This window comes from Anser brachyrhynchus, assembly GCF_964034855.1.
Source record: "Anser brachyrhynchus genome assembly, chromosome: 8".
In the NCBI taxonomy this organism is placed as follows: domain Eukaryota; kingdom Metazoa; phylum Chordata; class Aves; order Anseriformes; family Anatidae; genus Anser; species Anser brachyrhynchus.
Window position 1 is genome coordinate 15,476,706 of NC_137702.1, and position 12,992 is coordinate 15,489,697.

The window sequence follows — 12,992 nt, forward strand, 5'->3', positions numbered from 1 at the left end:
TTCCCATCATTTCAGCCTAATGAGGCTTTGCTTCATTCATTTGTGTATATATAGACACACACACAAGTCCTAGTGAAGGAACAGGAAATGAAAACCCATTGTCAAAGGTGAGAGGCACCAGGCTCCTAGATCTGACCAGAAGAGGCAAGAGAAAAGCAGTGGCAACCAGCATGCTGAGTCTCAATTTCAGCACAAAATCACTACCATTACTGCTTTGCTTCTGCTTTTCTGCTTCCTTCTTTTTAAAAAATACCGTACCATTAGGATTGATTAATAACCTCCTTTGTAAAAGAAAAACTTAAACAGAACACGTTAGATTTCCATTGAAAAAAAGAGGAATTTTCTCCTACACGATATCTATTTCATATATTTTTCTTTATTTATCCCAACATCGATGGCACACATGTAGTCTAAAATCCGTCAAACAATTATTTTCTATGTCACAATGAATTTCTCCCTTAAAACTACAATAAAACTACTAGCAAAACAACTTCTAGCACCCCCAAGCTACACATAGTTGCCATTCTGCTGCAATTTGCTAACATACCGTAGGTATGCACTGTGGGCAATTGTCCATGAAAACACTGGTCTAGCAGCAGACCACCATGTTCACACTTACTCTCACTTCTGCCTCTGATTCTTTGTATGAAAAAATACAAACTCTTATGTTAGTTTTCCAGCTGCTCCAAAGTAGACAAATTCCCTTATACGAGCGATAAAGAAGTATGGTATTTGGTGTTTGGGAAGAAGTACTAGAGCATTTCATACTCACTGGTGCACCTTGATCTCCTCTTTGTCCTGGATTCCCAGCTTTGCCCTGGTCAAAGAGAAATATTGAAAGATGATGCTGGCTTCAGATAACTTCCAAACACAGCTCAGAAACTTGTGTTAACTGCATTAAGGCTTAATATAAAGATTGTCTCCAATACTTACAATGAGCCCAGGAGTGCCTTTCTTTCCTGGATCTCCTCTTTCTCCCTGATAAATAACCAAAACCATGTGAGTTCTATACGCGTTTGCTAGATAAGCTGCATTCAGCTGCTCCAAGTTTAAATGTTGGGTTAAGTGCAGAAATTGCGGATTCAGGCTTAGATGAGTTTATACCATAATAAGGAAATATTTGAAAAAGGCAGAAATTTGCAAGGCTTCTCCCAGACTAAATGGAAACTTGTTATGACTTCTAACACACTAGGTGTTGTGGTTTTTTTTGGGTGGGGTGGGGGATATTGCCAGTCATGATCTATCTAAATGTTTTGTAAAGTACTGAGCAATGCAAGCACTCACCTTAAGGCCTTGTGTCCCTGGTTCTCCTGGAGGACCATCTAGACCTCTAGGTCCCTGAATATTGAACAAGTGATTAGGAACATTAATTGCATGTTATTTCAGGCTATCAGCAGGGCGATGAAACACAAGCTTTAGGAGAGGAAAACACATTTTGTTGACATGTACTCTGAAAATCCACCGGACAAAGAAAATTTTTCACTGTATGTTAAGTGTGAAATAGAGCTTCAAATAATAAAATTCATTACTGGCTTACTATAATGTGAATGTAAGGTTTTCTTTTTGTTTGTTTTTAAAAATGTAAACAAGATGTTTAGGGACTCTGTTAGACCCAGCTTGCAGGCAGATATTTTCCACTCTTTTTCATCCACTTTTTAAGCATGCAACATGTATTTAGAAGAATTTAGATGAGCACTGGTTATATGGGGTGCTTGCTTTTGAGCATAGGTTGTACATGTAAAAAAATCCAGTTAGGTTGTAAAACTTTAAAACAGGCAGATAAATTTCTTCCATTAGTAAGCCTGTTTGAGGCAAGATTAAAACCAATTTATAATCTCACAGAGTAAACTGCTGTATTATTAAAATAAACTGTCTACTGTAAATTGATATTTTACAATCAATACATGAACAAAGACTATTATGTTATGCTATGCTATTACAAATATAGCAAATATTTATTGCCAAGATGTTCAGATATGATTATTTAAGATTAGTAATGCAAATCCATTAGTTTACAAGCAAATAAAAAAAATCCTTAAAATAGGTAATGAGCTAAGTGGAAAAGAACATTTTATCCACACTGACTCAGGAGGGTATTTCCATAACTCTAAACACAATGAATGTTTGTATATAGAAAACAAAATTAAAACCAGTTAATAACAATCTGAAACCAATGACCACTTTAAAGTAAGAGCTAGATGAATACCAAGACAACAGAGCTGGGCTCTTTACAGCAGTATGCTGTGGAGGATGAGAGACGACAGCTTTCCTGGTGGCTTCTTGGCTGTGCTTGTACCAAGCAAAAGGAACTAGTACACTGCTATGGCATTGCCTTGAGGAAAAAGATCTGCATTTTTGGAGCGCACTACTAAGTTGTAGAGAGCCTTACTTCTTGGGTCATGGTTTATAGTGCAGGGCATGCAATCACATCTGATTCCAGAGAGTTGTAAAGTGTTCTATCAAGTAATAATGCAGGGCTTGTAAAAAGACTTTGTTGGAAGTGCTGGAAATACATTTGATTTTATTTATATTACTTTCCCCTCAAAAAATGTTTGTGGCTTCCATGTCCCTCTTGAGCTTCTGAGGTAAAACATGGCAAAACTCTGTTCACTCTAACTTGGGTTTACCAACGAACATCAAAACCTCTGTCAGAACAGATGATGAACACCCACCTGCCCCTCTCTGGAGCTACAGTAAAAGAAGTGGCTGGTTGGTAACTTGGAATCCAGAATCTGTTAGGCTTTGCTCTTGCAACAGAATAGTCTCAAGAAAAGGTCCTTCCTGTGAGTTGATGTATCACTACATCCCCTGGCCAAGCCATAATTATCCCATGAGCAGCTTATCTGCCAGCATTTCAGCACTGCTGCTTCTGGCCAGCATGAGGGAGCAAACAGGAAACACAGGATGAGGAAAAGGAACAGGCAGGGAAAGCTGTCTGAATACTTCGGAAACCTTTGGCAGTTTTGGACACAGCTTTTGTGAGGCAATCCTTGTGTTATCCTGGCCACCTTCCCCGTTATGATCAAATCATGACTATTTACAGGCACTTTTTTTTTTCTTTTTTCTTTTTAAGCTAGAATAGAAAAGAAGAGAAGCTATAAGAGACGACAACACTCCTGGCTGCTGCAGGGCTCTTGCTGAGAAAGGTCCCAATCCAAAGACAACTAAAAGTCTACGGAGAAACTCCTAGGGACTTCAACACACTCAAAGATCAGGACTGAAAGACTAACAGTGTTTTCAAGGGTGATGGAGGCCTTGATAAGGGAAACAGGACTGGGTCTCAAGTTCAGATTATGTAATTGTGTTAAGCCCAATTACTGAATTATTATACAGCATTACTTAACAGAAAGCTAAACATCTGGATTAAATTAACGTCAGGTTACTGATCTGCTCTTTTTCTGTAACTGATACCTATAATGCACACCAAATGAGTTGTGATGAAAGCTCAAGGAGGACTGAGCAGGTTTAGAGTCCCATGATCTGACATTGCTTTCAAGAGAAAGTTCTCCGATAATGGAAGGGAAAGGGAAGGTGGGAAGCCTTGAGATGAAACGAGGATGAGTCAATGAGCTGGGGTTAAGGGGAGATAGAAGTTCAAGGACAGGCTGCAAAGGAATCCCCTGGGGAACACAGGGAGGGGGAAATTCAGAGTGTTAAGGTTAGCAATTGCAGAATAATTTTAGTGTTTCTCAGACTTCTTAGATACGTGGCCTGTCATGTGTCTTTGCATTCTCAACAGGGCTGATAAGATGAAATACTCAAGGAGGACACATTTTAATTGTATGAATTTGTGTAATAAAGAAATTTTTATCTTCTATCATTAATAATATTAACAGATAGATCTTTTTTAAACGCTTGTGACTTCCTTTTAGTCATAATGGGGGTCATAGCCCATAGTTTGAGAAATGGCCCTGCCAGGAAACTGCATAGGATTCTCTCTGAATTATGTGCGTAATGTGCCAAAACCTTTCTGCTAGTCACACAGGGACTGCCGCTTCAGTGGAGATGGCATGAGCAGCCCAGTCATTAGGAAGAGAATGACAACTGATTTAATCGTTGCTAACCAAGTCAAGTGGCGTATCATTCAAAACACCAACCTTTCTCTAAATAATTTTGAATCGAAAACAAAGTAACAGAAACCAACATGAAGCTCAGCTTCTGTCTCTGGGCAATGCCTGTTTTTAACCTACCGTTAGCCTGCCATAGAGTAGAGTGCTGGAATCCAAGGGAAAGCCAATTTAATATTCTATCAGAAGCACACCATAACATTCGTATAAATAGCACAGTGTGACTCATTATTGGCACGGATGGGTTGGATCTGTATCTTTTCCTACTATAACTAGGACAGAATGAGAGATACACATAATTTGCCTGCTGTTATTTAATTTAGGTTGCAACTGAGCTGAGGAGTAAGGCTGCCAAATGATTGCTACTACTTTTTTCTTTGGCAAGAGTTCAGCTTTATTTCTAAAATGGAACATATTGCATAGAAAACTCAAGGATAATCAAATGAAAAAAAGTTCATATACGAAGGCAAGAAATGCCAATCAACTCTTTTTGTTTTCCTCATCCTACCTCCTAGATATAAGAAAAGATATAAGAAAATAACATTATAAGCACACTATGCAGCTACTTATCTCTCTTAATGAGCAGAATTCCAAGAAAATAAGAGCAGAAAAACTATTGCTTTTAAGCTTTAAAACACCAAACATCAGCCTGAAGATTACTAACTGCTCAGAAACTTGGCAATTCTTAAGATTTTTACTCCAGTCTCACTCATTAAGTGAATCTAACGATTCATGAACTCTTCCTCTCAAATTAAAGATAACTGTTGTGTTAATCAGAGATTATCGTATGGACAAAAAGCAGCACCAGTCTCTGGCATTCTAGTTTTCTTCTCCTTACATTAACACACAGAACTAAAAAATGCGTCAATGCCTTCATGGCTGCCAACATTGCTACCAGCTTGTCTTCCAGAAGTCTTGAACGTGAGCTGAGGAACCTCTGTGCTCAGGGGCACATCCCCCAAAACCCCCTGACTGAGGTACTCCATAGGCTCCCAGACAGCCTCCCTTCAGCTGGCCAGAACTCCCCAGCGTACTGCAGACTGAGCAGCTGGATGCTCTCAGGCAGAAGTAGGCTGCTGGGTAATCTTGGATGTGAACTGGTTGCTGTAAGGTCCAGAATTTATGACATGAAGGAATTCCACTCTGTGACAGTGCAGAAGTGGAGGGTCAGCACTCCCAAGACTTCCTGCAGATTCCAGCTATGAAGATGGGGTAAGATGTTTCAGTCACAGTGAAGGGGAATTTCCATATGCTTCTATTTAACTTCTGTATGTGACTGCAGTACGCATTTTTCCAAGGGCTGCCACACAGAGCTTAGGGTTCTTACACTTGTCATTCTGAATCCAGTGATGACAAACCCCAGGTTTCAGGGGCCTCCAGATATTTTCCTTATGCGAGAGTCCACTTTGGGTCTGATATTTTGATTTTGAGAGCTGAAAAAGTTCTCAATGGTTTCCTTGGGAGTTTGTTCACAGAGCCTGAAGACCTGGATCGGCTCCAATACATGCTTACATGAAGCATTCCCAGTCATGCTGGATGAAGGCAAAGGCACAAACCACAACTCCGAACCAGGACTTCCACAGAGCTTGTGATGTTTGGGATTTATTTTGAGTGATCTTTAATTATAAGCAATGTACTCCATGATGTGCTGCCAAAGGCATAGAGACTCCCTCAAAAATTCCTGTCTCAGTTGGCAGATGATGTGATACTCCTTAAATAAAATATCTCCTACCTTCAAAACAGAATCTAAATTAAAATAAGTCTGTCCCCCACCCCACAAAAACAATCACCAGGTAGCAGATGATGCTGGGAGGGAGGAGAGGCTCCAGGACTCACATTTATGTCAGCAGCTTGGTTCTGACTCCAGCTCTGGTGATGCTGGCAGATGGACTGCCAAGAGGGAAGGATCAAAAGAGGAGTTTCTAAGGGAATGCTGTGTCTACTGGAATTAAAACATACATCCTGAAAGCAGATCAGTTCCAATCTTAGAGACAACTATTTGCACTAAGTTACTTTTCAGCTGGCCTTTGAACTTAGTGCAACCTATAGGTGATTGGTGAAACAAACTCAAAAAGACAGATAAGGCCCAAAGGATTTTTCTTTTTCAGACGAAGCTCAAGCATCAGCATTTTACAGTGAAAATGGGTCTGCATATATGTACTCCTCCTCCACGTGCCACTAGCCTGATGGCTAGAAGGGTGAAGCTTCACTGCTATTTTTGACAAACTTTGTAAAGCCAGTCAGAAGAAGGTTGTTCATGCTGTAACCAAAAGCATCTATACAATGAGCCACCAGTGCTTCCTGCAGGCATCTTGAGCTCAGACTGCAGAAGTAAGAGCATCCAAGCCCAGGAAATGACTGGTGGGGTTTATGAAGGAAAGCGTTTATGAAAATCATGAAGCCATCAATACCAAGGTAACAAAGTGGAATACTTTCACTGAACTGGTTTTATGCACTGTGATCGAATACTCATACAATTTGATAAGGACAGACTCCCTCTTGGTTTATTTGGACTTTGCATAAAATGAAAAATGGCTTCCCATTTCATTTTTTCAAAATGCAGGAATTGCAAATAACAGCCTAATTGGAAGTCAGAGATGCTCGACTACATCCTCTTCTGACTTTGCTCTTTCCTCTCACAGCCACTGAGGACTTTGATTTTATTTCCAAAGATATAAATGACATGCTGATAAAGAAAACAGTTCCTAAAACACCAAAACAGTCCAATGGTAGTTATAAATGGCAACATTTGCATATTTATGCCTACAGAAAACAAGGCCATTTGCAATTTTTGTCCTGGTCCTGTTGTCAGCTGAAATCAATGGCAAACCCCTATTTAACTGGAATGGGAGAAGAAATGAAGAATCATATTGCTTTCTACATGGGATTACAAGTATCATCTGTCTGATGTCAGTACAAATAGTTGGAGTCCGGAACAGAATTCAGTGGAAGCAACTGTACGTGGGTCACATATCAGATTCATACATCAGTATTACTTACTCTTCTTCCCTTAGGTCCCTGTGGCCCTGGTGGTCCTCTTGTCCCAGAAGGTCCCTACATGTCAAACAAACTTATTATTGTCTTCTACAGACAGATTTCTAGAAACTATGGGGTTCATGCACACTTAGTAATAGCTAATGTAGCCAACACAAATCAGTAACGTCTATTCATGGTTCAAGTTCAACTAATTGTGTTAGTACAATTTATCTATTAAAATCTAAATAGTAGTCTCTATGTAATTTTATTCTGAGTAAGAAAGCACGATGTGACTGTTGGATACATTACTTTTGTCTAACGTCCAAAAATTCCTCAAACTTTTACTTCAGAAACATTATGTTCAAAAAGCCTAACCGTTGTGTATTGATGAGCCACAGCCAAATTACAACACAATTACATAAGTAAATCAGAAAATATTTTTATTAATAATGAAACTAAATATGATATATGTAAATTATATTAAGCATCAATGAATAAAATTGCTGTGCAATAATAAACCATCCTTAAAAAATTTTAAGCCTCTACTTTTATCAACTGAGTAGTTTTTATATCAGTGAGTAAATGATATAATTACTTTTCCTGTCTCTCCTGGATTATCCTGGTAAAGAGCAGGTAAACAGACTTTGTGTCTGGATGGGTAAATTTTCATGACAGTTTTACAGACTGCAGCACCAATTAGAAAATGTTCTTAATTCCAGCAAAGCAAAAAGGCAAGTTAACAATGGCACATTTTTTAACAAACCAAAGCACTATTTTATACCTACAGGTAATCCTTCAGGCCCCACAGGCCCAGGGCCTCCTGGAGGTCCTGGATAGCCCTAGAATTGAAATAAATACAGAAAAGGACACAGTTTTATCAAAACTGTTATTACAACAATAATAAATCCAGTTAGTTACCTGCAAAATTGGCAGTAAATTAATAAAATGTTTAATCTTGCAAAAAATATTCTCAAAGCTTTGTTTAGAAAACAGAGATCTATTTGGATATACCACAAAAATATCCAGATATTGGATATATCACAGAAAAAATAGCCTAAGAATGTTTTTCCCTGCACATGGGCACTAGCTGACAGGGATTTCCTGAAACAAAATCTGCTGAGTTCTAAATTGATTTCATTATTTTAGAGTCACATTCACAAAATTAGTCATGCAATTCTCGGAGATATCCCAATAAGCAAAATTTCCTCTCCAGTACCACAATATATCAATGTGAGCTCCTCCTGATGAACAGAACTTTTCAAATGTCTAAAACTCCGAAGTGTTAGCTGGTTCTAGAAATAACTCTTTGTGGGACTGCTGATTTGGGGGAGGAAAAATGTGATTAGAGTCAGTGGCCCAGAATAATACTAACCACTCAGTTCAGTGGTTGTTATATACACCTAGTGAGTCAGTTAACTGTGGCAATGCATCCTGCAGGGTTTGTTAACCCCATCCAAAATCCTCATGACAAAGCTGTGACAATGGGAACAGAAAGCAGAGACAACCTGGTGTGGACAGAACTGGCCAGGACAAAACGCCAAGCACAGCTCTTGTCCAAAGCCCTTGTCCATCACACACAGGCCCACATCTGCAGCCTCTACATAGAACCACTGAGGCTTCACCATAGCCCACCACATTACTGCCAGATATCACGGGACAGAGTACCCATGCTATGTCAATGGATAATGAGTATGTCAAACTACCAGCATGCCAGCTCTACACTGACTTTAATACTGTATAAAAGAAAAGTACAAAATAATCCCTGAGACTGACAGAGCACAAGATCATGGTATGACCCCAGAGCCTCATCAGTAACATTGCTTTGAGACCAAAAATTTCTTATAAAGGAACACTATGACCATGAGGGGAAGGTTAAGTGTTACACATTGCCTATAACCTCCCTTCCTGTTTCCTTATGAACAGTTAAGTCTGTAAGCATTCTCTGTTCATTCTGGAACGACCACGATACTTGCAAACAAATGCACAGTCAAATCCCTACTACATCTCCTCAAGAACTTCCATGTGTATTTGGCAATGGCCACACATGTATAGCTTTATACTTCTGTGTTCTGATAACCCACCTAATATGACCGTGGCCTCTAGACTGCCAAATGATGCATGAAATGTTGCATCCTGATTTAGGACCAGTGGTGCTGTCAGGAAGTCAATCCTCCAACCAGGGTGGTACCCAGGGGCTGTCTGGGTACTGCTGTGCAGCAGAATTAAAGAGGTCACACTGGTTACTAACCTGTCAACTAGAATAACTTGCGTTACCCCAGCATATGTAATAAACTGTTCGTTTACTTTCCTTCCTTTATTTCTCTCTCCTTTCAGTTCAGTGTGTTTTATTTTTTATCCACGTTTGCCAAAAGCCATTTTCAAAAACAGTTATTTTGCTGCTTCATTCAGCAGATCACTCAGAGGGTGTTAAAGCTGCTAATGAAGCTTCTGGGGAACAATGCCTCATAAATACTACTCTTTTCTATAAGGGTTGCACCGTCAGAAGGGTGAGAATTTATCTGTTTTGGAAAGTAAAGTGCCTTTCTAAGTAATGTAAATATGGATTCTACATTACTTGTGACTTACCGTGACACCTTTCTCTCCAGGAGGACCTACTGGTCCTGGACTGCCTCGCTCTCCCTTTAATGAAAAATTAAAAAGAAAGTAACAGTGAGTGCTCTGTCCCATGTCCATTGTTTCTAGCATATAGTGCCAACAAGGCTAACCTGCACTAACAATGTAACAGTGATAACAGTGATGCAAAAAGACTTGTATCAGATTATAGTCCACAATCTATAAGCGACTTGATTGCTAAAGGAAACAACTACTTGCAGAACGTAATACCACCACTGGTTTAAGGACTGCCCTTCAGGAACAGAAGCGGTTTGTTTGTTTTTTTTTTTCTTTTTAATAAATGATAAAATTGAGTTGGTGTGTCTTCCCTTTTCTTAGATGACCAGAGAATAGATTCGGTACTACTTCAGTCTCTGTGAATTGCTGCTGGCAGATCCCTTGTCTCTGTTGCATGTACCACATTCTTTAACCCATAAACCTTGCCACAGAAAACAAAAAAAAATACATTCCCGTCTACCTCATTTCTTCAATATGTATTGGGAAAAACAGAGATCTAAAAGCAAGGCAGCCCTACAAGCAGCAGCAGAAATCAATTGGAGTAGGTGGAGTAAAAAGGGTCTCATTCTTGTCTTGCAAACTTTCTTATCTTTTATTCACTTCACATCCAGCCCAAGTTCTATGCCCACAGATTTTTTCCATTGCAAAGATCACACTTCTATTACAGCATTATCACTACGTCATGTGTACTACCTGTATTTATTACATATTTTAAAGGCACATTTCTTTAAAATAACTGTGCTCAAAGTACATTCATCATTTAAAACCACATAGCACTTCTGCACCGCAGCATTTAATCCATAAAAGAGGAAGATCAATTCTATAGAACCAGCACAGTAATGAAAATAATTATTGCACCATGAAGAAGATTGCTTCCATTTGCTGATAATTAGCCTTTTTCTCTCTTCCCTCCCCTCCTACTTAAACTAGCAGCGGTATCCCAAGGTAATCTTTGTTGGGTGAAGTGTAATTATGAAGAACAAGAATCCTTTGATGCTGAATTCTAAGATGATATTGTGATTAAAACCATATGACAGTTTTCTAAATTTTTAGTTTACAGAAATAGTGCTTTCCACTGATATATTTCTGTTCATATATTATATAAACCAAAAATAAAAAATTATCATCAGATTTTCATGGATGCGCTAATAAATTGCAAAGACTTTTACAATGAGGTCTCTTTAAATAGCAGCCACCAGTCCAGGTGAAATAATTCAGCCCTGCAGGGTAGAAATAAAAATGATGTTGGATCATTCCAACAATTATGTTTTTATTATAATTGAAGCTGACATGCAGTCCCATAATAGTTTCCTGTTTTTCAGTTTTAAAATATTTCACCTAAATAAAACCACGTCAAATATGCTTAAGCTATTTATACTGTTCTAGTCAGGTTGTCTGCCAAACGTTGCTTTCATAAACACAACTGTTACTGCACAGCAGACAAAACTAACAACATTGCCTTCGTTACTCAGTTAATGCATACAGCCAAATTTTATCTTTCTACATTCATCTCGTAACTATGTAGCAGGGCTTAATCAGCAACTATTGAATACACCAAGTATCATTTATGCCAGTTTTGTGAACCAATAGCAATGGATGGTAAAGTAAATGTTGTGACATGAACAAGGTATCAAATCTATCAGCAATCTGTCAAATTTGATATCTCACCATTTAATACATCCCTGTTCTCTGAAATAGCTACACAAATACTAGCTTTGTCTGGGGACAGTAAATGATCTGTCCCCAATATTTTATCTCCTCAATGGTTTTTAACTCCGATTTTTGCTGCTGAACAGTCAGATACATTTTTATACCTTTTCACCAAGGTTTCCAGATGGCCCAGTTTCTCCAGGTAAGCCAGCTGATCCCTGCGATAAAAAGTAAGGAGAATTATTAGTGCAATGTCCAAGTTCACGGCTGGCAGCTCCCCAGAAACCTGGCAGTGGAGCATGTTCTTCATCCCTGAGAACTACTGGTCTATTTGTCTAAGTGCTCATGGCAGGAAGTGATGATTGCACAAGCTAACCTGGCTTACAGTTCAGGCAAGAGGATCACTGCATTTAGACTCATCAACAGTAAATGGCTACTTATAGAAACTGCATTAATTTAATAATGATACCATGCCACCACCTAGGGTCTGCCTCTGAAGTCAATCTTGCAGTGCTAGAAGCTTTGCAAACATAAAATTAAAGGTAGTAATTGCTCTGCTGGCACTTCGGTCTAACCACAAAGTTCAAGGTGAATAAATTCAGTAGAACAAAGTAAAAGACAGTCAAAAACGATATTGGATGAGGTGTTGCCAGAATTTCCCTTTAAGTGTTGTAGCCCCAAACACCTTTAAAGTCAGGGGATCAGAGCCTTCCAGCCCTTTTAAAAATGAAGTAAAACTCTCTCCTGAGACTCTCCCACAAATTTCCACTGTGTAGAACAGAACCACCACATGGAATGGGAAACAAGGTATGAAGTACCTTTAACAATCTTATTCCCAGTGCCTGGAATAACTCCGCTATTATCAAACCAAGAAATAGAAAATAAGTTACAGAGCAAGGCCCCAGCTGAGAAAAGTATGGAACACTGAGCTTGAAGAAAAATAGGTGTCCAGAGTATATTGCATGACTGCACACGAAAGATGACAGAAACGTGGAAGCTCCTAGCAGTCCATAATACACAACTGGATTGTCTGTAACACTCTGAAAGGCACTGTACAAACAAAACGGCATTTCACACATTGGCATTGCTCTCTATACACGTGTAGAAATGTACTGGCTTAACTAGCACTAGACTGGCACTAAAGCGAGTTTTTTTTTTTTTTTAACATGACTCCTATGCTCCCTAGGACAGTTATATTCTTTTCATAAGCCTAGTAATAGTTTTTTTTGTTTTTTTTTTTTGTTTTTTTTTCCATAGAAATCATTTCATATCAGAAAGACAACATTCCAGTCTGAGATTTGTCTTTGAAAATAAATACATTTTTCAGCTCTTTACCTGTATAATTTAAGCACAGTTCAGTCTCAAGTACTTTAGCATGACAGGTGCAAAGTAACTAAGGCTTCAGGATTGCTTTTTATTTTCTTCATTTTTTTTTTGAACTACTAGCTACTCTGGAAATCTCATAGTTAAAATTATTGCAATGAGCCACTGAGATAGCCATCTTTGAGGTTGATAACACTGGCACAAATAAGTTTGTGGAAGGGCTAAAGAGACAAACAGGCACCTCAATGGCTGCTGAAGTAACGTATTGTATGTCTGAACTTCTGTATTATGTGTCAGTCTAAGACGTCTCTTGGCAGCTGTCAAAGATTTGTCCTGGTGATACTG

General features: G+C 38.8%; 1 protein-coding gene across 4 annotated transcripts in view; it reads right to left on the reverse strand.

Moving 5' to 3' along the window:
• The window catches only part of COL24A1 (collagen type XXIV alpha 1 chain), a 134,834-nt gene that overhangs the window by 40,761 nt on the left and 81,081 nt on the right, over positions 1-12,992 (reverse strand). For all 4 annotated transcript variants that reach the window (XR_013954444.1, XM_080602971.1, XM_080602970.1 and 1 more), the window contains exons 25-31: positions 11,489-11,542; positions 9,630-9,683; positions 7,829-7,882; positions 7,068-7,121; positions 1,285-1,338; positions 934-978; positions 773-817 (exon numbers count right to left, since the gene is read on the reverse strand). Coding sequence is in view for 3 of the 4 variants with exons in the window: in XM_080602971.1 (XP_080459097.1) it covers positions 773-817; positions 934-978; positions 1,285-1,338; positions 7,068-7,121; positions 7,829-7,882; positions 9,630-9,683; positions 11,489-11,542 (360 nt within the window). In the remaining variant the exon portion in view is untranslated. The remainder of the gene's footprint in view (positions 1-772; positions 818-933; positions 979-1,284; positions 1,339-7,067; positions 7,122-7,828; positions 7,883-9,629; positions 9,684-11,488; positions 11,543-12,992) is intronic.